The sequence below is a fragment of the Mirounga leonina genome, unplaced genomic scaffold (genome assembly GCF_011800145.1).
Source record: "Mirounga leonina isolate KUSES-001 unplaced genomic scaffold, KU_Mleo_1.0 Mir_53, whole genome shotgun sequence".
In the NCBI taxonomy this organism is placed as follows: domain Eukaryota; kingdom Metazoa; phylum Chordata; class Mammalia; order Carnivora; family Phocidae; genus Mirounga; species Mirounga leonina.
In genome coordinates, this window is record NW_023270807.1 from 98,846,553 (window position 1) to 98,871,343 (window position 24,791).

At 46.5% G+C, this 24,791-nt stretch overlaps 1 protein-coding gene across 7 annotated transcripts in view; it reads left to right on the forward strand.

The window, feature by feature from the left end:
* SASH1 (SAM and SH3 domain containing 1) overlaps positions 1-24,791 on the forward strand; it is a 245,573-nt gene that overhangs the window by 194,850 nt on the left and 25,932 nt on the right. For 6 of the 7 annotated variants that reach the window (XM_034990970.1, XM_034990972.1, XM_034990968.1 and 3 more), the window contains 4 exons: positions 9,247-9,379; positions 14,926-15,272; positions 21,181-21,255; positions 22,716-22,859. In XM_034990970.1, coding sequence (XP_034846861.1) covers positions 9,247-9,379; positions 14,926-15,272; positions 21,181-21,255; positions 22,716-22,859 — 699 coding nt within the window. Of the gene's footprint in view, positions 1-3,253; positions 4,331-9,246; positions 9,380-14,925; positions 15,273-21,180; positions 21,256-22,715; positions 22,860-24,791 lie in introns of those variants that run through there. The other variant, XM_034990974.1, reaches the window with a different exon arrangement.

The following is a 24,791-nucleotide window of genomic DNA, read 5'->3' on the forward strand; positions in this document are numbered from 1 at the left end:
CAAGGTTTCTCCGGGAGAAAGCTTGAGAGGTGGTGGTGCGGCTCAGAGAGGGTCGCGACTCTCAGCAGGCACTTTGTTTCTGCTCGTACTGGGTGTTCCTGTGAGGGAGGCTCTGGGGACCCTGATAGTGACTGTGAGTGTAGAAGGTGGAGCAGCTAAAGATCACAGAGTCATCCTTTTTTGTCAACACAACACAAAACAGACATAGATATCTAAGGGTGCCTAGTGTGTGGGGGGTGCGTGCACACGCATGTGTGCGTGTGTGAGAAAAGCGGGGGGGATATCAGCCAAAATATGACTTTTTTTTTTTAAGTTTTCATTTATTTATTTGTTAGAGAGACCGAGCACAAGCAGGGGGAGTGGCAGGCAGAGGCAGAGGGAAAAGCAGGCTTCCCGCTGAGCAAGAAGCCTGATGCGGGACTCGATCCCGGGATCCTGACATCACGGCCCGAGCTGAAAGCAGCCGCTTAACCGACTGAGCCACCCCAGCGTCCCAAAATATGACTAATTTTTCTATCTGAGTGTGGGAGGGTATAGGTGATTTCTTTTTCTCCTCCTTTCCTCTCCTTTCCTTTTCTCCTGTATCTGCATTTTCCACATTTTCCAATTAAAAATATATCACATGTAATCAGAAATAAATGTTACTGACATACAGTCACAGAAAAAATAGCGCAGTGCCCATTGTCTTCATGAAGCTGGGTGAAGGACTGAGTGCTATGTGATTCCCATATTCTGGGCTCAGTCCTGTGATTGTGTATACTCTGCAACCACACAGCCTAAGGAAGATGAGGAGGGAGGCCAGGAGGGCTTTCCAGGGGAGGCGACATAAGGACTGGATATTGAAGGATGGGTAGGAGCTGGGAGAGTCCATGGGGTGGGCAGAGATGATCCCCAAAAAGGAATCCACCAGTGCAAAGGTGTGCAGGCACATGAGAGAGAAGAGTATTTGAGGTGCTCTGAGGAAGTCAAAGGATGAGAACCAGATGCCATGAGAGGCCTTCCCACACAGTATCTGCATAGAGACCCACACAGAAACTGGAAATCAGGACAGGACTCTAACCACGCAAAGTCCTACCCTCCACAATAAGGCCTTTGGACTTTGCTCTGAGGACCTAACAAACAGTTCCTTAGAGTGGCCGTCAGATGCTCAAACCTGTCCTCCACAAATTTGCACACTTCCTGTGTGCTAAGTTCAAGCCCACTACCCAGCGAAGAAGACCAGAGACGCCCTTCCTTCATGAAGTGTATTCCCCGGTTTCCAACTGCCCTCCACCAAGAAGCTTCCCAGGGTGGCCTGGCCCAACCTAGTCCTTCAAATATCCCACAGTTTACTCAGATACCATAGCAGGGGCTGGGAACGATGGGGCTGGAGAATCTAAACTTATCCATGGCACATGGAAGACACGCACGTTTACCGAGGGCCCGCTGTGGGTGGGGCCCAGGCTGGGTACCATGAGTACAGGCTGGGGGGTCAGACATAGTCCCTGTGGACCTTCCTGTCTTTGAAAGGATGAGCTGTGTTGGACGCCCATGTAGTAGCCAACGCTGAGTACCTTCATAAAGACCTGAATCATCCTCCGAGGGCTGTGGCAGCGACAGCTAACGGCGCATGCAAGAGGAGTAGGCCTTTAGGAGGATAAGCAGGGATGTGTCTTTCCCCCAAGCTCCTCACAGAACCTGGGGCAGTCAGGGCCTGGCTTCCCGGGCATCTCTCTTTTTTTTTAAAGATTTTACTTGTTTATTTGAGAGGGAGAATGAGATAGAGCATGAGAGGAGGGAGTGTCAGAGGGAGATGCAGACTCCTTGCTGAGCAGGGAGCCCGATGCGGGACTCGATCCCGGGACTCCAGGATCATGACCTGAGCCGAAGGCATTTGCCCAACCAACTGAGCCACCCAGGTGCCCCGTGCATCTCACACTACACCGTTGCCAACCAGGCTCTAGGCCTCACATTCAAGGTCCTTTTTACCTTCTCAAGAGTTCTGGGAGGCTTATCACTGCCTGTTTTATAAATGAGAGAAATTAAGACACACACTCTTCACAAGTGGCATAAAAAGGACCTGAGCCTACCTCCTGCCTCTGCCAGATTCCAGAGTTCTGGCTCCTAATTCTGCTCAGAATCTTCTCTGCATCTAAACAACCTGTTCAGGGACGCCTGCGTGGCTCAGTCGGTTAAGCCTCTGCCTTCGGCTCAGGTCATGATCTGCGGGTCCTGGGATCGAGTCCTGCATCGGGTTCCCTGCTCAGCCGGAAGTCTGCTTCTCCCTCTCCCTCTGCTGCTCCCCCTACTTGTGCTCCCTCTCTCTTGCTCTGTCAAATAAATAAATAAACAGCCTGTTCAGATCCAGCCTCAGATGTTGGCCCTATCATTAGCTTTCACATGTTTTCTTTGCCTTTGCTGTGTACACAGTACCTAGAACAGTTTTTAAGAATTAAAATCAGTCTTGTTGGAATCCCAATCGGTAACAGATGACAGCTGTGATAAGCACTCACTGAGCTCCACTCGTTGATTGTACAGACACAATTTTTAAAACAACACTTTAAGATCACTGTTATCAGATGAAATTTGCATGGAGGAATACTAAGACCCATAGAGGTGAAGTGATTTGCTAGAGGACTTGGAAATTGAAAACCAGGTTGTTCAGGCTCCAAAGTCTTGTGGCTTTCCTCTCGTCCCTTTACCCCCCTCCCACTGGGGCATCATAATACGTTTTCTCAGTTTGCACCAGGTAACCAGGAAATTCTGAAACTAAGGACTTCTACTGAGTGTTTTAAGGAACTCTGAGCATAACCTTGCATGCACTGTGGTTGGCGGTCTTGGGGGAAGAAAGCTCCTGTGCAGGTTGTGGGTGTGGGAGCAAAACCACAAAGTTTCACATTCTGCGTCTGTCATTTACTGGCTGTGAAGTTAGGTCAAATGTGTAAATACCTAGCACGGTGCCTGGGAAGTATGAGCATTCAGTAAATAGGGGTGTTGGAAGATTAACGTCCGAAAAGCACCAGGCCGTGTAGGGAAGGTGTAGCAGACCCCGGGGGAGAAGTAATCGGAAAGTCCATTAACAGTAGGAGGAGACACTTCTGGGGAAGAAAATTGCCGGGGGTGGGGGGGCAGTTCTTGCAGTTCTTGATGAAGAGAGAGAGCTGCCAAAGGGGCCCAGGAAAAGGGGATGGGGCTCTGGTGCATCTCTCAAAAGAGCCTGGGACCTCTGCCTGGTAAAAAAGGGTGTGTGTGGTGTCCTACCAAGAGAGGTGACCTTGCACATACATAAAGAGAGGCCCACACGAGGAGAGAGGCACTAGGACTGGGCAGCCAGACCGCCCAGTGGGAATACGTGACTTACCCGATTGAATGAATTTACTCCTGAAATCCAGACAGGACTTGCAGCCCATGCCGTGGAGACTTCATACGGGTTTTCAGTCCTGTCTTGTTAGCTGACATTCTGTGTCAGTAAGAGCATGTGCCTGTGGCTTCCCAGACACCCTTGAGAAAATGAAATGACCCTCTTGGGACACAGGCCATGTGCACCCATCTCTGGAATCCAAGAGAACTCAGCTGCTCTGAGGTGATCATTGAAACGATTTGGTAAGACCGTTTTAGAGACATCACTGGACAGGAAATGCCCTACGTTTACTTTAGTAGTTAAAAATCGGAAAAAAGGAGTGGGGAGAGACAGAAAGTGACAGCTCCAGGAGAAAACCAAAATCACACGTTTTAATTCAGCAATGTCAAAAATAGCCATTGGAAGGTGTCTATTTTCAATCGAGACTACTCCCTTCAGGGGGTGTTTGGAAGAGTATCTGCGAAGGCGATCTTTTTTAAGTTCAGTCACTTGTAAGGGTTAGTCCTTGTCCCGGATTTGCTCAGATTCCCGCGTTCTTTTTTTCTCTCTCTGGAATTCCATAGACAGTAATTAAGGAACTGGAGGCCAGCGGGAGGTCAGGGAGCCTTCGTCAGTGAAAACAGGGATTGTTTGCCACGTACAACACTCCCTTTTTTCCTGGTGGTGAATAGGAGATTTGCTTAGAGCTGATGACTTATGCCTTTCTTACAAGTTATGCAGCGAGCAAGGAACGGGGGAACCAGGCAGCAAGCAGAAAGCAGCTAATTGAATCCAGTGTCTTCACTTTTTCCTCCTTCGGATACTGATCTGTGCTGGTGGAGCCTGTCGGATCATGTAACTCCAAAGGAACATGTTCAAGGAGTGCCTCACGCTCACTTTGAGATTACAGAGTTGACGGACCCGGAGTGAAGCCGCTCTCAGCGAGGGGAGGGGGCGGGGGTGCCAGCCGAGCGCAGCGTCGCCCCTCACGCCTGCTCGATGCCGAAGCCGGTAAGTCCGCCGGCTGTGTTCCGTGGCAGAGGGAAAATGTGCTTTCTGTCACTTCAAGGAAAAGCTTTTCCATTGCTCCCGGCTGTGATGGCTTTCGTCTTTTCTATTCAAATTCTGCGAGATTGGTCCTTCTTTCCTTCCCTGCTGTGTAACCCTGAGCACTCTTCCCGAGCACGCTCACCCAGTACGAAGATGTAGCTTTGGGGGGAGAAGAGTGAATATTCTTTTGAGAATATTCTCAAGAGATTGAGTGTACGTGGTGGGAGCTCAGCTGTCAATCATGGAGGCTTTCGGTGTGGAGGACTCGACTGCAGACAGCCTTGCATGCTGTCGCTTTTCATAAACCTGCAAGCGATCGGCTTCCTTCCCTTAAGGTTAATGCCACTGATGGTGCGGATCTCGGAAGTTGAAGTGTCTATGTCTGATTATGCACCCAGTTAACCAGAAACCGTTGTGTGAATTTCATAAGCGGATACATTTCCAGTTTCAGGATACATTCAGAAATGCTTAAATATCTTATGTGGCTCCAGGGGAGATAAACTGACTTAGTCTGGCTGCTAATTGGGACAGTGTGCTGAGTGTTTCGAGCTGGGGAAGCAAGCTGAGTGTATTTCTTATTTCTGCAAAAGGCAAAGTCGTACGTAATCCTGTGCTCAGCGTGGTCTCGAGCAGTCCCCAGAAGGGTTCTGGTTTGCTCTTTGCGAGTTCAGTTTAACTTCTATTATGGGACAGTGCTCCCGTGCCTGCAGGACCGTGCTATGTGGCTTTTGGAAAACATCTGTTACAGCGCATCAGAGTTGGAAGAAATGTTCTTTTGTTTTTGTTTTGTTTGTTTTTTTTTTTACTGGGTCCAGTGGAGTATCTTACCTGGTACCGACCTGCACTGACAGGCTTGAGAGTGAGGGGATGCTTTTCGTTTGCTCCAGCACACACATTTTTCTATCTACAGATGCTATTAATTGTGCTCCTTTTTCCTGGTCATCCTTGATGTAGCTGTGTTATGGAAAGTTCTCCATGCTGGCTCCATGTCTTTCCTATTAGAACATTGCAGATGTGTCAAGGACGCACATGTTCCAAAACAAGCTGAGAAAGCAGGAGGCTCCACCCTCCTTCGCCTGCCAAGTGGGCCCCATAGGTTCCTCATTCAGCACCCTGGCAGGCAAATGGTGTACTATCTCTTTAAAGCGGCTCTAGTTTTGTGCCTTGGCTTGGTCAATTTGTTATGGTTTAAAACTGTGGAGCCAGCTGTCTGCAATCTGATGTAATGTTGCCATGGAAACCAGAAATGAAACACTTAAGCATTCACCACAGAATTACTACATATAGCATTAGCCAAAGTAATTAAAAGTTGAGCCATATGGGCTTTCTGGTGGAAAAATCTGCAAGAGAAAGGCTGGAAATCAAATGTTTCTATTTACAGTAACGTAAATCCATTTTTCCACATCCTTTGGTGGAATACATTAATTGGCTTTTTTCGACTAAAGTTTAGAGGTGGGAGTTTTATACAGATGATTTAGTTTTCACCTTCTCATTTAGACGATGATCAAATTAAAGTTTACTTTAGTCCTCTGACCTGGGGCAGGACAGGGAGAGGAGGAGAATACCGTGTCCTGTTACAACGTGCATAAACATACACTGTTATTTCTTCACTTCAGTTTGTTTAAAAACTGTTTTCTAGTAGTTCTGTTCAATCTAGGAGTCTGTTTCTTGGAATCAACCATTCATTTTATATGTAATGCAGATTTCCTTCATCTTTTACCAAAGTTCCTCCGGGTGCAAAGATTTCATGCACACTCTTCTTAATTAAATAGTTATTTTTAAATTCTTACACCCTCATCTCTGGGGGTGTAATTTTCTGAATAAAAAGACACGACAAGGGGCGCCTGGGTGGCTCAGTCAGTTAGGCGTCGTGCCTTCGGCTCGGGTCATGGTCCCAGGGTCCTGGGATCGAGCCCCGCATCGGGCTCCCTGCTCGGCGGGGAGTCTGCTTCTCCCCCTCCTTCCCGCTCATGTTCTCTCTCGTTGTCTCTGTCTCTCTTAGATAAATAAATAAAATATTTTTTAAAAAAAGACACGATAAGTTATTTTTAGTATTTGGGAAGTGGTGTGTGCTAATTTAAAAGGAGAAACATGGAAATGAGGAATGTAAGCTTTAGTCCCCATTTTAAAAGAAATGCATGCCTTTTACGGAGTCTTTATGTTAAAACAGCTGGAGAGAATTTTTTAAAGGCAAATATTTCACAACTCCTTATCCTCTGGACTCAGGAGGAAGTGAGAAGTCAACACCTCTCTATCAATAAAAAGCATCCTTGGGACACACTTGGTTAACTCCAGTGACTTCTAGGCTGACTCAAGGGAGGATGTATCTTGATTGATTTGGTTTTATCTTACATTTTTCTTCGTATACATTGTGCTGCATCTACCTTGTTTAGTGTCCAAACCATGATAATGAAAAGTTACTGGTTGCTAGGATTTGTGATTTGTCAGTGGCAAATACCCCTAAAATCTTCATTTTTTTTTTAAGAAAAATAAAAATAACATTAATTCAAAGTTCTAAAGAGCTCCTGTTTCTCAAAAATAGATGGAACATGTGAAAGCGATTAAACAAGTACCTGGAATATGTTATTTTTCACCACAGTGAATCAGGACAGAGGAAAGTAGGACTTGGGGAGGGGATCTTTCCCTTTAATTCTGTTGTCCTGGTTTAACTTATTTCACTTCTCCCTCAGAAGTTCCCTCTGATGGCATGTTTCCTACATGTGATTTGTCTTTGTGGAATGCACAGGCACACAGAGCTCCCCCACCACCACCACGAGCAGCGGTAGCAACCCCCAAACTAGGTACAAAGTACACTCTCACACACACACACACGCACACATCACTGATTTTCATTCTCTAACGTAGCTTCCTGTGTCTTGATTATAAACCTGTGCTCATTTCGTTTTTCACTTGACTTCAGAATTTTTCTTTTTCTTTATTTTTGACTTAAGAATTTTTTAATGTGACAGTTACAAACATGTTCTAGGTTTGCCCGCTATGATGTTGGTTCTCAGAATTGCTTAGCTTTTTGAGACACATCAAGAAGGCAGAATACTTTAAATGTTTCTGTGTAATTCCATGCACTTTGGTTTTGCTCAGGTGCTGATTACCCAGAATGAGGGTTTACCCAGTTCGCATTCCTCTGGTTGACCACTCTGACCATTTTCATCACACATCAACAGTTCAGCCAAGTAAAAATGAAATTCAAACCAGACAATACCATTAGGTAGCAGAAGCTATACTTCCTATCTCGTTTTAATTGTTTACATTGTAAGTTTTAGACCAAACGTGTTAAATCTCATTGCCAGCATGCGGTGTAACCTCCTTCCCCCATTACCTGGGGGTTCCATTTCTCTTCTTTATGCTCAGCTAAGCAGTAGTTCACTTTAATTCTGAAATGGAGATGCAACATCTTATCTAGGAATTTTGGAGACATTGAATACAGTTCACAGGGGAGAAGCCTGAGAAGTCCCCCTGTCCTGATGACTTGCCATTTCTGGGTTATCATAATTGTTCTTCAGTGGGTGAATGGTTTGCTTATAATCCTGCAGAGAGAAAGTACAATGGCCTTATACTGGGCGCTCCAGGGTGAGGACAGAGGCCAGGAAAGGGGTTGTATTTTTGCCTTTCATAGTGCCACAGTGCTACAGAAATATTTGTGGACTCATAACATGCTGCACCGTTTAATTCATGGAATCTCCACCTTCTTTACCCTTGAACCACTGTTGTCTGCGAATCCTCGAGTACCTATTTGATTGTCGATTTCTCACGGGGGAATGGCTTCATGTTAGGCCAGTTGTTCAGAGCTGTGATTTTTGTTTTGCTTTGTTGTTTATATGAGGCATCTCTGTCCTTACTGTTTCTGTGAACTAGGTTTGAGGAAGTGGGAGAGAGGGTTGTTGCCAGGATGTGCAGGATCAGCTGGGGTTGCTCCCGGGCTGCCTGGGGTGCGTGGAGGCTTGCCCTTCGGCCGGGCTCTGCGCTCCCGGGACCGCCTGAGCACCCGGCCCGTGCAGCACACCCCTGGAGCTGCAGATTGCTTTTGCTTTTTCACATTTTGAACAGATAAAACAGAGGAAGCTGCATATTGAATGTTAGAGCTGACTTGGAACTGAAACCCTCATTTTGTTCACAAGGAAAGGATTGTTTTCACTGGGGTCACTGCTGCAGAGAGATTTTTTTTTTTTCTCCTCTCTGTAATGTTTGATACTTGAGGGGAAACAGCTGGGTTGAGCATACTTGAATCGCTGCAAAATGAAATGGGATGCTGGGGAATATGCACTGTACTGTATGGCTGAAAAGGTCAGCTTTTTCCCTTGTCGCTCGCGGAGGAATGCAGGGTCTGTCCTCATGCTCGCCCTGCGAGCTCTCACAAGGAGCCGGGAGAGGCGGAAGGCATGGCCGAGGTGTGGCAGGCCCACCTAACGAATGGCACAGGAGGCGGCTTTTTGCTTTTCTTCCCTTTTCCTGCCCTGCTGTTTTTGATTTTGGGGGAGGACTGGAACAAGTCAGCAGAATTTTGGTTTGGAGGAGTAGTTGATGACCACGTTGAGCAGTCCTGATGGGCCAGACAGATGAGAGCCGGGCCCAAACCACAGCAGTGGGACTGGAATGACAGGGCCAGCCTGGTGGAGAGAGTCCTGTCGGAGTTCGCCAGAAGGAGGCCCCGCGCCGGTCCAGGGACCCCGGGGTGTGTCGCGGTGCCTGGGACCTGGGGTGGTGTGTGCGGCTTCGTGAGCCCCAGGGGGCCAGTCGGTGGGGACCCCAGGTGCAGCCACACAGCTCAGACTGGTGGGGAGGTCGGGCTACACCCGGCTGCCAGAGCAGACGGCTCTGGGGCAATGATCTGATTAACTTTTCTTTTGTTTCTTTGCCAGTCAAGAGAACAATCAGATGATGAGACCGAGGAGTCGGTGAAGTTTAAGAGGTTACACAAGCTGGTCAACTCCACTCGCAGAGTGAGGAAGAAACTGATCAGAGTGGAAGAGATGAGAAAGCCCAGCACCGAAGGTAGAAAAAGAAAAAAAAAAACACACTCTACCCTGCTTATTCCAAATTAAATCAGGCGGGGTCAGCTCTTCAGTAGAAAAAGAGTATGATTTCAACTGGAAAATGGATTGCATTCCAGCTGAGGCTGCAGAGAGTGCCTTGGGTCTGCGTGTGAGCAGGGCATTGCTCAGCACGTTAGGGATCCTGGCGCCCAGCATCTCGGGAGGCTTAGTACTGTTCTTGTTACAGCGATGGGAAATGGCTGGTGTGTGACAAGGAAGTCTTCTCAAGATGTGGTACAGCTTTAATGTTGAGCGTACACCACTTTACATCAACTTTATCTTATAACTTCTCAGCAGTAGCCTCTGTGCCCAAAAGATGATGGTTCTTGCCCATTGAATTTATTTATTTTTTAAATTTTATTTTATTATGTTAGTCACCATACAGTACATCATTAGTTTTTGATGTGGTGATCCACGATCCATTGTTTTCGTATAACACCCAGTGCTCCATGCAGTAGGTGCCCTCCTTAATACCTATCACCAGGCTAACCCATCCCCCCAACCCCCTCCCCTCTAAATCCCTCAGTTTGTTTCTCAGAGTCCATAGTGTCTCATAGTCCCCTCCGATTCCCCCCCTTCATTTTTCCCTCCCTTCCCCTAATGTCCTCCATGCTATTCCTTATGTTCCACAAATAAGTGAAACCATATGATAATTGACTTTCTCTGCTTGACTTATTTCACTTAGCATAATCTCTTCCAGTCCCATCCGTGTTGATGTAAAAGTTGGGTATTCATCCTTTCTGATGGCTGAGTAATATTTCCATTGTATATATGGACCACATCTTCTTTATCCATTCATCTGTTGAAGGGCATCTCGGCTCTTTCCACGGTTTTTGCCCATTGAATTTAGTCCAGATTTGATATACATCCATCTCAAACAAACATCCAACAATCGAGGCACTTAATATCCTGTCAGATCTCCAAGGGATGATTTGTTCTTCCTATAAACAGTCTTAGGACTCGGTTCAGGTGGGGCTCTAAGGACCTTCCGTTCTAAGTGGATCTTAAGAGCTATATTGCTGGCTAAGCGGCTTGTCAGATGAAGCAATTATGTCAAAAGGGGCATGAGCTTGGATTTATTGTAGTGAATAGTTAACCTTTCAAGTGTGATTATGACAGCTTAAATCTCACCCATATTCATCACTCCTGTTGTTAGCAGTATGCATTTGCAGCATCTTGTAAGATTCTCCCAAAAGGATAAAAGAGTAAGATTTCCTGTTTGGAAAATGATAAGTGAACTGGAAAAAAGTAGTGGAAAGAATAGGTCTTATTTTTAAAAAGCACATGACTTGTTAAAATGTCATATCTACATTTTGAGGAATCTCAAAAATTTAACGTGTAGATTTGAAAATGATCATTGAGAGGCCTTTTTGTTGTACACAAATAAAATCAAGGCGTGAAGAGAACTGAGATTTCCCCTGACTTACATAGAGGAGGGTTTCCTGTTTTTATTGCTGTTTTTAAATTTCTGTTTGCTGTAATTATTTACCAGCTTAACTCCGCTAGAGAAATATTGGAGGTGAGGGGATTACGAGGGGAGCATGGAGGCAAGAAAGGAAAAGAAGGGGGGAGGGGCAGCGAGAGAGACGTGCTTATGGGCTTCATAGAGTTGTGTTGAATTCCAGGTTTCATGTGGGTGTCTTCTTGCATGGTTATTATGCTTGCCTTTGGGTGCGATGCTGATTTTACATTTGGTTGTTTTAATACCTGCGTGTCAGTCACGGTTTCACAGTACAAGATTATAGCATGATTTCCTCTCACGGGCGGCACTTAACGAAATCATGCACGTAGTGTCCGTTGGAATAGTAAGGAGAGCCATATGGAATTGCCATCATTCAACCTTGGGCACCACACTTTAAAACAAACCTCTCTCACTTGCCAAAATTAAATCTCAAAACACAGCAAATGGATTGATGGGTCTCGTCCATAAACGAGGACACATGAGTGACGTGCGGGGTACTCTGGGCCTACCCCCCAGTTGCCCGTACGTCCAGAGTTGTCGTGGGCATTAAGGCTGCCTTTTGAACTATCTCTCAGAGACGTAGTTGACAAAAGGGAAAAATATACCTAGAGGAGGGGTAGCTTTAGGGTAAGAAGTAGTAATTGTATGGGCTTCTAGCCCTGAACTGTAATTCATCTGGTTATGAATTAGGTGCCACTGATGGAAGATGGATTAAATGAGCCTGAGTCCCCATTAGCCTCTGGTGTCTGATGAGTTGGGGTGCTGGGCTGCCGGTAACTGGACTTGTCGGTTTCGCCAGGAGAGGAGTCAGGTGTGTCTGTGCAGCTCAGGGCATCTGCGTGGGGCTGCCCCCAGCCAGACTATAGACTAGGACTGTCCTCCAAATCCTGTAGAGTAGCACTCTCTGAGGTTCCTCATTGGCAAAAGAGCTGGTCCTTGACCATTGCTCCTGCAGAGCAGGAAAGACTCACATTCCCAGTAACCCCTCCCTCACTGGCCCGGGACCTTCCAAGAGTTGAGCCTTTCACTTCCTACAGGTCTGTGCCAATACTAAGTCGTCTGAAGATTATCCACCTGTACTGAGAGCATCCTGTGTGCCAGCCACTTTCCTACACACTTTAGATTTTATGTTCCTTTTAATACGTCATCCTCAGGATAGCCGCCAGAGGCGGGCATTAATACCATCCTCATTTCACAAATGAGGGGACGGACACACCAAGAGGTTAAATGATTCGCTCAGTGTCACTGAGCTGGCTGGCAGAGGCCCAGAATTAAGTCCAGGTGACCTGGCCTCCACTCTGCTCCCACCCCTTCCCCACCCCTCAGCTCTGGAGTCCTGGAAGAGCCAGGAGAGTTAGAGTCTCCCACCTAGTCTCACCCTTTCGACTGAGTTTCAAGTCCTTATCCAGGGCACGGATGACGCTAGACGATATTCAGTCATAGGCCAGGTCAGTGCCCTTCGTCTGCCCTTTTTGTGTGTTTTCTCCTAGAGCCGATACCCACCGACCCTCTTCCCTCATTGGCCCAGCTTATCTGTGACCCAGTAATGAATCATTAGCTTTTGTACGGTGCTTTTTAGCTTATAAAGTGCCTTCACATACTTCTTTTCATTTAATTTTATCATCTTCAGTAGTCTTGAAGTAGATATTTCTAGGATAGGCAGAAGTTATTACAGGTGAGGAAACAGACTCCGAGAGATGAAATTATTGCCCAAGGTCATGGAGACGGTGAGTGAGTGGCAGAATCAGAGCTGGAATCAGGGCATAAAGCTGGGTTCTTGGCATTAAGTCACCCCCTACCCTAGCCGCGTTTCCTTCTGCAGTCTGATCTCAGTGACGAGGATAGCTAAAGGTCATTGTGTGAAGTAGGTCACACCAATCACGACGGGGCCTTGCATGTTGACTGCCATTCTTCCAAAGGATGGTTGTACTTGGAGGTCCCAGAATGGGAGCAGTGGTGCTCTGAGCCCAAGGAATCAAGTCCAGGCTGGGATTTCAGGCCATGGGGCAGACCCACCACAGAAGAACCTACCCCAGGCAAGGCCTGCCCTCAGCACACGGGCTGATGCAGCCACTGGAGAAGCACTGGCCACTTTTCCCTCCAGTTACCAAATGCAGACTTTTCAGAACAGGACGCAGAGCTGTAGGTCACGGGCAGGTGCCTGCCTACCAACTGGTTCCAGACTCAAATGTGCCATGGAAGTAGGGAAGCTCTGATGACATCTCTAAATACAGAGTCCAGAAAATCTCCAGACCGCTGTTGGGTGACAGGTCGTTAAAGTACCCAGTGACCCACCTGAATTCCCCAAGGCCCCTCAGACTGTAGGTGGATGAGGGCCTTGCCATCTCTGTGGACACCTGGGCTAAATGTAAAGCCGTGGTCTGTGGTCTGGACATGTTTGTAGAGGAGTCCAGGGTGGGCTTCCTCTGCCACCAGGCTGTGCCTCTCATCTGGGCCCCGTCCCTTCTTCCTGAGAGTGGAGGCTGGATTTGATCTAGAGGAGATTGCCATGTTTACTTCTCACAGCAGAAGGACCCGTGGCCTCCATACCTTATTAGTCAGGTGTCCTGAGGAAAGAGTAGGAGACGTTCACGATGTTTGCACATTGCCTCTGGTCCGGCGAATATCCCCTCCGAAGCCTAGACTTTGCTTTTACACTCTCGTGAAGGATCCGGGGATAATCCTCCAGGGAATACATTTGTGCTGCAGATGACGGAGAACTCTGGGCTGGACACAGTCTTGAACCTCCCTCCCCACCACCCTCTCCGTGACATCAGAATCCATCTGGGGGCTGTATTTCATAACCGCAGTTCTGATTTTCTTTACATTTGTAACAATAACTCCCATCAGTTGGAAAAGTAAGAATAGAATTTGAAAGGACTGCTGCCAGTCCTTTCGTCCTTCCCCTTCTGAAGTGAGCAGCTCGCTCTGACATTTACCCACCCCAGCTGGTGTATTTAGGGCCACCCCTCTGTTCCAAGGAACTTCTAATTTTTTCCTTTTCACAGTTCAGCTGGTGGAAAGCTGTAGGGCTCAAACGTTTCCTTATAATTAAAGGGACACAGCCAGTTAGGATCGCTACACCCACAGTTTGACCTACTTCTTTTTCACATCTGTTCACATAACACACGCAGGAAAGAACTCAGTTTTCCTGCCAGTGAGTCCAAACCTTTCCACTGGGCTCCGGAAGGCTTGGCTCAATACCTTGCTCCGGGGAAGGCTTCGAGAGCTGGAATCCTTGAAACAAAGTGGAAGCTCGATGGGGCTGCCTGCGTGGCCAGGCCCTTAAATGCCCTTGCTGCTTCCTAGCAGGGCCAGTTGATGGCTATGTCTGGCTGGAATCCCCCAGTTCCCTAACTTTTTGTGTCTGGTTTGTCCCCTGGGGACCATTTGTCATTTGCACTTGCACGCTATCACCCTTTATGGAGTCTTCGCACCCAAACTGCCTTGGGGATTTAATTACTTCAGTGGTGCACGTACCAATAAAAAAAAAAATCACTGTCGGCCACAGGACATTCATCACACTCTGTAGAAAACCAAGCAGACTCAACAGGAGGGCCTTTCAGACGGGGGAAAGATTCTGATTCCTAGCTTCTGAGGACAGCCCTTACCAACTGGGGGAGGGTAGTCCTGTTTGGAGCGGGGAGGAGAAGGGTAATTATCTTTAAATGCTAGGGGCTAAAGAGTATGGTGATAATGACTGGCTTAGGTTTTCCAAATGGCATTTTGAGTAGGTTTCTTAAGGTGTTTGTTCTACAAAGATATTTAAAGAAGAAGAAAGCACACCCAGTACCTTTTAACATTAAGTTTGTGTGAAACCGTACATTTGCACAGTTGGATTATTTTTTACATGCATTTATTTGAGCGGGAGCCGGCTTTATGAAGAGGGTAAGTGATACGGGGAGGGGATCGCTGTGGTGTCTGTGAGGATTAGCGTACTCTTTGTAGGGCAGGGGCTATAACGAAAAGAAAGAGCTGGGTGAGAGGACGTAGAAGTGTATGTACAAGAGACCGTGAACCTGTCCGTATTGCTTTCCCTCCAGGCGGGGAGGAGCACCTGTTTGAGAACTCCCCGGGCCTGGATGAAAGGTCCGCCCTTTACTCTGGAGTGCACAAGAAGCCATTTTTCTTTGATGGCTCTCCTGAGAAACCTCCGGAAGATGATTCAGACCCTCTCACCACTTCTCCGTCGTCCAGCAGCCTGGATACCTGGGGAGCCGGCCGGAAGTTGGTCAAAACCTTCAGCAAAGGAGAGAGCCGGGGCCTGATCAAGCCCCCCAAGAAGATGGGGACGTTCTTCTCCTATCCAGAAGAAGAAAAGGCCCAGAAGGTTTCCCGCTCCCTGACGGAGGGCGAGATGAAGAAGGGCCTCGGGTCCCTGAGCCATGGGGTAAGTACGGACGGCGTGTGCGTCTATGACAGCCGCCGGCGCAGGCCCCACCTCCTGGTGTCCCTGGAGGAGGTCCAGAGTGTCCGGAAGCAGATCCGCTTGAAGAAAATGGATACTAACTATTCGTGTTCCAGAGCTTCTCTCTGCCAGCGTCCCTCCAGAAAAGGAGTCCACAGCACCGCCTGCGACCCGCAGCCGCCCCGGCCGAAACCCAAAGGGGGCGGGGGCTGCGGCGCCCCCAGCAGGAGGGTGCGCGGGCGCCCCGCGGTCAGCGAGTTCAATGTCACCTATGTGGTGGAGCGGAGCCTGTACGGGCACCTGAGCCTGACCCAGCTAGTGCGTCCTGCCTCCGACAGGACCCTGAGCAAGGCCGAGAGGCAGGACCTGAGGCGGTGCTTGCTGGAGGAGGAGGAGGAGACCAAGAGGAAGTGGGCCGCCACGGTCGACCGCTGTACTAAAAGGGTTCTCTTGAGAATCCACCAGAAGTCTGTGAGTCACAGAGATGGTCACCAGGACGGCCTTGTCATTTCTGTGAGGTGCAGTCAAGCATCACGGCCTCTCTTCCGTGGCGCCTGGCGCCCTCCCCCTCTCTTCTGCTCCTCACTTCATGACTTCAGGGTCCATTCCGCCATCACCTCAGACTTCTAACCCTGCTCTCCTTTAGCAATAGCTTCCTTTCCATTTGGCCTCTTGCCAGTTGAAGCTGTTTGATTTTTAATTGAAACTAAACACCGTTGATGATCCAGGGCAGGGCTTTCAGAGTACAGGGGTGGGGTTTGGCCTCCTTCTAGGAGTGGCCGTCTTGATTCTCAGCCATCCCGCCACTTGTCCTCAAAGAAGCTGATTCAGAACAGAAGGACGTTTTGCTCTTAAAAGACATGTTTATTCTTTCAGTTCATTAAAACAATAGAAACTGGCTCACGGAAAGATTGCCATCAACACAATCACAGATTTGGTGATTTTGAAAACATCGTCAAGTACATTTCTTTTATTAGTAGGGCCAAGCAGAAATTTCTTAAATGTAGAGGGGCAAAAAATACTAGAGCTCTTTGGTTTTACTTAAATCTATTTGATAGTCTATCTTTTTTTTTTAAAGATTTTATTTATTTATTTGAGAGAGAGAGAGAATGAGAGAGAGCAAGCACATGAGAGGGGGAAGGGGCAGAGGGAGAAGCAGACTCCCTGCCGAGCAGGGAGCCCGATGCGGGACTCGATCCCGGGACTCCAGGATCATGACCTGAGCCGAAGGCAGTCGCCCAACCAACTGAGCCACCCAGGCACCCAGTAGTCTGTCTATCTTCTTTAAACAGAGGGGTGGACATTTAGAAATGTCTTCCACTGCCCCATAGATTCTTCTGTATGTAGCAGGGAATAAAGTACTTACATTCAAAAATGTTTTTCAGTTTTATTACTGAGTTATTAGAAACCTAGTAAGATTGCTTTTTAGGGTGAGACTTATGTTCAACCTTGAGAATAAAAGCATTTTCCTCCCTGAAATTACCACCCAAATTTTAGCTTGCACAGGAACCCATACAATATGGCACAGAGTGAGGAGTTCTGTGGGCTTCCTGGCCCCCTGTCCCTTGACGCCCTGTTCAGTCCACTGGGACTGCTAGCTGCGTCCCCCTTTAAGGGTCTGAAGGAATAAACTATAGTGCAGCCTCCCACAGGGGATTTTCCTGGGGTTCCTTCACATTCATGCGTCAGATATTCTTCCCCGGACAACTGCTCTAACTTCTATTCATTCAGTCAAGTTCTGCTTCTTGTGGAAATGGAGACCGATTGGTCCATGCCATCCCTAAAATGACCTTCCCTATTCCAAAAGGGTCAGTAGGTCCATCCTAGCCTTTAGGCTTTCCAGATGTTCCCACGTGTTGACTTTCTTGCTAGAGCTTATTTTTTTTTTTAAGATTTTATTTATTTATTTGAGAGAGAGAATGAGAGAGAGAGAGCATGAGAGGGGGGAGGGTCAGAGGGAGAAGCAGGCTTCCCGCCGAGCAGGGAGCCCGATGTGGGACTCGATCCAGGGACTCCAGGATCATGACCTGAGCTGAAGGCAGTCGCTTAACCAACTGAGCCACCCAGGCGCCCCTAGAGCTTATTTTCTATCTTTTCCCATTTGTACAAATCTTCTAACACTTTAATACTGTGACAACTTCCCTTCTGGTTCTTTCTATACATCATGGTGATAGTTTGTGGTTGGTTCTGTGTTTGTTGTACAATAACAGAATTCTCTTTCTCACTCCTTCAGTTCTGACCCACAGGTCTTCTGTAAAATGCTGTGGCGAACCAATCTTGGTATAATTTATTAACTTGAGAAGGGCTCTGCCCAGTTCATCTGCACATGACCTTGATAGATCAGATCTACCTCTGTTCTGTTAATTGGTTACTCATCCCCATGAACTTAAATCTTGTCATACTGAGAATTTTTCCACCTTGAGTACCTTGAATTCCTCATGCGTCTCCCTCACCTTTATTGCCAGGTTAATAATGTAACCTGTGCAAGACTTTCTAGAAGTTATATTTCCAAGATTTGTGCTAATGAAATTGTGGGCCAGTGATTAATTCTTCACTGACCTTGAGTTATGGACATGGGGCAAGTTTCTTTTCAAGCACCAAGTTTTTTCCTCCCTATAAACATGGTGGTACTGTGTAATCTCTATCCCAGATGTCACCCAAGGCTGGATATTTTTAAGGTACTATGAGCCTGAGGTAGTACTGGACAGTTCTAGTACTTGCTGAAATACGTGTTCAGTACTAAATTAGAAATCTGCACATACCTTTTCCTGTTAAGTGTAACTACACAATCAGGAAGACAAAATTTAATTTTCCAATTATTCAGAGAATGTAAGGGGAAATAAGCATTTGTAACAACAGTTTTTTGGGGTTGTTTGGTTTGGTTTGGTTTTATGGGATTAATTTCCTTGCTTGGTTTACTTTGAACAGCCTTTTCCATCCTTCTCGTCATATCACCTCCACTTTATCTGAAAGTGCACAGTTTCCTTTACTCTTTAAACTTGATCCTTTTGTCTTTCAAAAAATGCCATATTTGCTTGACGAAACCTCAGGGAAATGATAATGCTGTATATTCACTGGAAATGGTCACCTGTCTTGCTTTTTATTTGGTCATTCAGTTTTTGTTTGGGGGAACAGGCATGCATGACATTTTGGAATTTTGTCCATTTTTAAAATTCAACCCCCCACACCCACCCAAAACATGTTTTCAACTGCATGACCATTCCATCGACTGGCTCTCCTCATCCGCAAGCATCTATCCCAAATGTTCTTACTGTTAGCTGTATAGGAGATACAGGAACTTAAAAAAAAAACACCTCACTTAGGTTTCAATTATGTAGATCACCAGAGGCGAAGATTGGTTTACTTTCTTTTACTACCCTCTCTACAGTCTGTGTTCTCTGTTGAAGGAGTGCTATTTCGGGAACTGCTTGATATTACAGAAAAAGCTGAAGATCCGTTCAAGCGATGTTTACGGTTATATTCTTTGTCTCTCCTCCACTGATAAAGAAGAGTCTGTTCCAGACACCTTAGCATATCACTGGGAGAGGTTACAGTTGGTAGCTAAGAAACCCAGTCAACTCTTCACTCTGAGCTTTTTATTTTAGGAATAAATGCCTACAGCTGGCATATGAAGACATAAATGAGCTTCTAATTTATTGCAGTAAAGTTTCCACATAAATTCTTTCTCAGTTATTTCATATGCATCACAAAGTACGTGCTGGGCTCCAGTGTTGCAGTCGATGCTGGAATTTAAAGCAGGGCAATGCAGAAGCCATAAAATGATGAGGCATCTGGGCGCCATACTGTGTCTGTGAAGCCCTGAGTCACAGGAAAGGAACTAGGATAAAATCACTGCCTTTGCAAAAATGCGAAAATCTATTTGGCATCAGAAGCCGCAAAGGGAAGGTAAACGTTAAAAATTAGCCTTGAGAGGTGGCCATAACCTTGCTTGCCAGGGTGAGGGATTTGGTGGTTTTGAGTAAAGCGGTCTTTTTTTTTTTTTTTTTTTTTTTAAAGATTTTTGTTTATTTATTTGACAGAGCGAGAGAGCGAACACAAGCGGGGGGAGTGGGAGTGGGAGAGGGAGAAGCAGGCTTCCTGCCGAGCAGGGAGCCCGACGCGGGGCTCGATCCCAGGACCCCGGGATCATGACCTGAGCCAAAGGCAGGCGCTTAACGACTGAGCCACCCAGGCGCCCTGGTCTTTCTCTTTTTATAGATTAGAATACAGTGAGGTTGACTATAAGGGAGATCAGATTGCCCATCGATACTTAATACAAAATTAGAATTATGTCCATGGTAGATAACTTTCAACAGCAGCGGCAGCTTTGGTGAGGGAGAAAAACCAGTTGTGTGGCCTCCTGAGTTGGGTTATCCCAGAGTGTCCCCTGCAGCACTTCTGTGTTTCCTGGCCCCTCCTGGCCCCTCCACTCTGCCGTGCCGGCCCCTCTCACTTCTGGTCCCTTCCTGGATGGAAGCTCCTAGAATGTAAGGTCCACAGCTGAGCTTCAGCCCTTCATTTGCATCTTTAGAACGGCGACTAAGCCTAAACTTGAGTGTGGTCATTGTCGGGACAAGCTGCCGAATCCTCAGAGCAGCCGTGATGAAGAGTGCATTCACAGCACGTCTGCTCCTCACAGACAAAGTGGAGTTCAGAGTCTAAGTACTTTACCTATCATGCAGCAAGTAAGTGGCAGGACCAGGGCCATCTGTGAGATTCCAGAAACCTTGGCATTTTCCTTCCTGGATGTTTCTGCTTTCTCTATATATCTCAAGTATATTTATTCTAAACAGGCAATGTTTATAGTCTACATTGTGCTTTTCTGGTCATTTCTTCCATCGAACAGCTGTTAACTAGATTTCTTTGAGAAAGAAGTAGTATAAAATATTGGCACCCAAATCTGTTATTCAGCTTTTATTACCATTTGCTTAAAAAGTAAGTCAGTTGTAACAGAAATTAATGTGCTTTGAGCCTGTCTTAACAGGTTTTTTTGGGTGGCGGAGGGAGTGGCCATCGAGTAGCTTTTGCTGGAAGAACAACAGAATTCGAAGCAGGTTCTGAAATATAAAATTGCTGAAATGTAAGCAATTCCATAAAGATTGAAACCAACTAGAGGACAAGAAGGTTTTCATTCTTTATAACGTCGTGCTTTTCCTATTGGAATTAAAGAGTGTGGTCAGCGACAGTCACTGAATCAACCTTTTCTTTCTGGGCAAATGTGGTGTCTCCATACACTCTGAGTAAAAGGGTCATAATTAGTTAAGTTGGGCAATTAGATGGGAAAGTTAGCAGCATTTTTGGCTAGGTCAAGGAAGCAATGAGTGAGTAATCCTCTTGGCCCGATTGGACTACTCTAAACATAACCTTTTTTCCCCTTCTCAGTGATTGAAAACCAAACAAAACAAGAGTCTGTTAGAGAAGCCTGCTGTCAGTGGTAGAGCTATAGAGGATTTCAGACCTGGGTTTCCAGACCACCCTGAGCACATGGGTCCCCTCGTCATCACTACTGTGTGCAGCTGGTATCGGAGGACTGGAAAGGGATGATCTGTTGCTAAGCGACAGGGAATCTTAGAGCACCTAACACGTGGGTGGTTTTTTGTTTGTGTTTGTGTGTGTTTTAAACCAGTTGGTTTTTGCACATTAAGGGGATTCTAGACCTCTGAGGTAGGCCCAGTTCCAGTGGCCTCTGGAAGGACAACACGAGGGAAATTTCCTTAAAACATGAATCATGTATTTTTTTTTCTCATCATTTCTTGTTTCCTACTTTCATCCCGTAACATATTTGTGATTCAGTGATTGTCCTGCAAATGGAAAATGTGTTGGGTTGGTGCACGGTCGGCTGATGTAAACATAACTGGATTATTCCCACCCTCCCCGCTCCTTTCCACAGAGAACCTGCAGTTTCGGAGGATTTGACTTGACGAACCGCTCTCTACACATTGGCAGCAACAATTCTGACGCAATGGTGAGTATATGTCAGAGGAAAAGCAAAAAAGGTTTGGATTCAAGCAATGTGACTGACACAGTTGCATGTTTAGTGTCTCTGAGAAACGATAGTGGGTGACATCGGTGATACTGCATCGTATAGGGAGGAGGCCCTGTTTCACCCGTCTCAGAGATGCTCTGCTGTTGCCCGGGGAATGAACAATGACCGCCTCCATCCCCGTAGTGCCTTCGCTTCTGGTTCTCTTCAAGTCGCAGACCCAGTCTGGAGTTTGGCTTCTACGGTCCTCGCCGTTTGAGCACACGTGCCCTTTGTTCACACTCGTTGCAAGTACACGCGACCGGTACACACAGGTGGTGTGCCAGGCTGGAGCCCTTGATGGGGGCGAGAGTCCGTGCCCGCGTTTCTGAGACACCAGTCTGACCACAGGCCAAGTGCATGGCCCTCTAGGAGTCTAGGTCTTTCTGGTCTGGCGTGTCCTGGAATGAACCCCGTCTCCTTGGGCCTGGAGCAAACCAGACTCTTTGGAGCTAAGGTTCTCGTGGCCTCACACCTTCTGGGTCACCGTGGGGACAGGCCACCCCTGTGGCGTCCATACTCTGTTCCTTGAGGTTTTCTTTGCGAGGCTCCAAGCATGTAGGTGAATTTTACCTACTGCTTTGTTTTCCCCTTAGGCATTTTCTCCGAAACGATGAAATTAAAATTCCGTGCTTTATATTTGTGGATATGTCATGTGTCGGCTAAAATACCCATCTGTGATTTTTGAAGTGTTTGAGAATTTCCTGGAAGGATAACAATATTTTATTTGGATATCAAATTTTATAGATTCATAATCTAGTAATTTTATGTAGTCAATCTTTAATAAAAAATGAGAGAAGAAGAATGATTTCTTTTTCCTTTCTCGGGAAAGTTGTTTTTTTTTTTTTTTCAATGCAAGATACAATGAGAGGGGACCACAAGTCTAACTTGTTCAGAGAAGGAAATGTACATACTCTTAGTACCTGACCACACGGAGCTCTAGAGGGATGTAAGTCGATGGGACGTTGGACTTCTGATGACTGAGATTTGCCATTCTGTTCTTAACCACTTTCCTAGGGTGATTCAGTAGTATCCTCTTCTTCCCCACTGCCAGGATTATGTGAACATAATCGCTCTTTATCAATGAAATGCAGTCCCCTTGGGTAGCTAAAATGATGAGGAAAAGTGTAACTGGAGAAGAATATACTAAGGTTAAAAAAAATAATAAGTGACACACATCTCACTTTAAACAAACATGCAAAAGCCCCTTAGTGAGTAGCTTTTAATTTTAAATCGAAAAGACAAATAACATAGCACTAAGTTAACATAGGAAAAAATTTCGAGATCCTGGGGGATGCCAATATTTTTCTGAGAGGTAGAACATTAATGGTTTGAATAATAAAACCTGTTTCAGGGCTTCATTTGTCTGTGGTTAAAGGTACTTACAACACTTTGTTTTGCAGAGTAAAGAAGGAGATTTTGTGTACAAAGAAGTTATCAAGTCACCCACTGCCTCCCGCATCTCTCTTGGGAAAAAGGTGAAATCAGTGAAAGAGACAATGAGGAAGAGGATGTCTAAAAAATATAGCAGCTCTGTCTCTGAGCAGGTATGCAACTCCTGAGCCAAGAGCCGAGCCGAGGATGATCAGTCTGAGATCTGAGATGGTGCTAAATACAAAGCATTGGTATTAACCAGGCTCTAGGACCATGGACACAGAAGTTCGATAGACATTTATTCAGAGTCAGTGAACGTTTACAAAGCACTTAGAGTGGTCCATGCTCAGTGCTGAGAATCCACGATTTGGGCCCTGTCTTTTACAGACACACGAGAAAAATACAACACGTAAAGAAACGAAATAAACAAGCGGAAATAGTCCTCGCTACAAAATGGGTGTTATCAGAATCAAAGCTAAAAAAGCCACTCAAGTTTCCTTAGACAGCAGACTTTTTTTAAAAAGGTGTAGCGGAACTTACTCTAAAAGCTCATAGCAGGTAGACTCGGAAAGTCTGGCTGCAGGGCTGCCCACAGCAGTTGTTTCTGCAGGGGCATTTTCACTGACTGGACCTCTCTCTCTGTGGCCAATAAGATAGCACAGCATAGAGCCCCTCCAGTTGTCTAATTTCATCAGGAGAAACATGACCAGTTCCTGTCCTAACTAGGTGGGTGGAGGGAATAAAGGCATTTGGAGAGCTGAGCCTTGAGGTGATTTTGACCATTTGCACCTTATAGCATTCACTTTTAGTCTGTTGAGGTACCTGTGTATGGGATGTTTGTCTACTTGGAAGTAGGTAGGTGATGCTCTAGCCACCAAATAAAAACAGGGAAAGCGGACATTTTCGCTCAGCTTGCGCCCTCTGGTGGACACAGTAAGCTCCCATCCAAGCATCCCCCCGTTTGACTCACTGACCACCACCAGCTAGCCGGTGGCCTGCACTGGGATGCAAAGCCCGCACAGTGTCTTCAGCATATTACGGTGGTTCTCATGGAGCGGGGAGGAGGGTCCCCCTCCAGTCCCAGGGCAGCTGGGGCTCTTTCTGACAGTCACAACCGGGTGGGGCTGGGGCGGCGTGGTCGCTGCTGGCATCTAGCGGAGGGAGGATGGGGATGCGGGTAAACGTTTTACAGCGGCTCCCCCCAGCAGTTCTCCATCCGACATTCTGACCGTGCCCAGGCTGAGAAATCCTGGCTTGTCAGACCTCCAGGGGGAGTCCGGCTGTGTCCTGTATGTCTGCCCCATGATTATTTCCCTTCTTGTCCCTATGGGCTTGGGAGCAATGGCAGTTCCTAGATTTCCGTCCAGCAGTGAGGCTGCATCTCCTGTGAGGCGGCCGCCGCGCTGGCCACTGAAAGCAGCATCACGCAGTTCAAGCACTTGACTCGTAGTTTGCTTTTCCCGTGGATTGAAGTAGCCACTGAAAGCTCTTGGACACGTCCATCCTTTGTGGGTCTCTGCTTGACAGATCAGGAGCGCAGGACTTCAGTGTCCTCTTCAGCTGTGTTCTGTAATTTCGCTACTATGTAACAGGCTTGTGGGCTTAGTTCTCTTTGTTAAAGCGGTCATTTCACGTGAGTGGGAGGGAAAAGAGTAAATGACCAGTATCATGCCTTTTGGAGAGAGAAGGCTAATGTTGCAAGGTTTTCTTTTGTTTTTGTTTAACATTTTAGTAGATATATCAGCCATTATGGCAAAGATCTTTGCCCTGTTCTTGCTATATGCCCGGCACCTGGAAGAGTACTTGTTCTTGTAGGTCAGCAGTAAATACGTGATGAATAAGTTAGTAAAAGCATTTGAGGACATACATTATCAGAGTTGTCTATTTCATATTGCTGTTTGTCAAAATTTGTGTGCTGTCTCCAGAAGTGTTAAAAAAAAAAAAAAGATAATTGGACAGATGACTTTTTTGATGATTCAGAAAGAGTAGTGAAAACGTATGCAGGAATTCGTACTCTGCAGCTTCAGTTACTTCTCAGTGATGGCACTTCTGTTTATAGTTGTATTTGAGCTTGTTTGCTCACTTTCCTTAAATATAAAGCATAA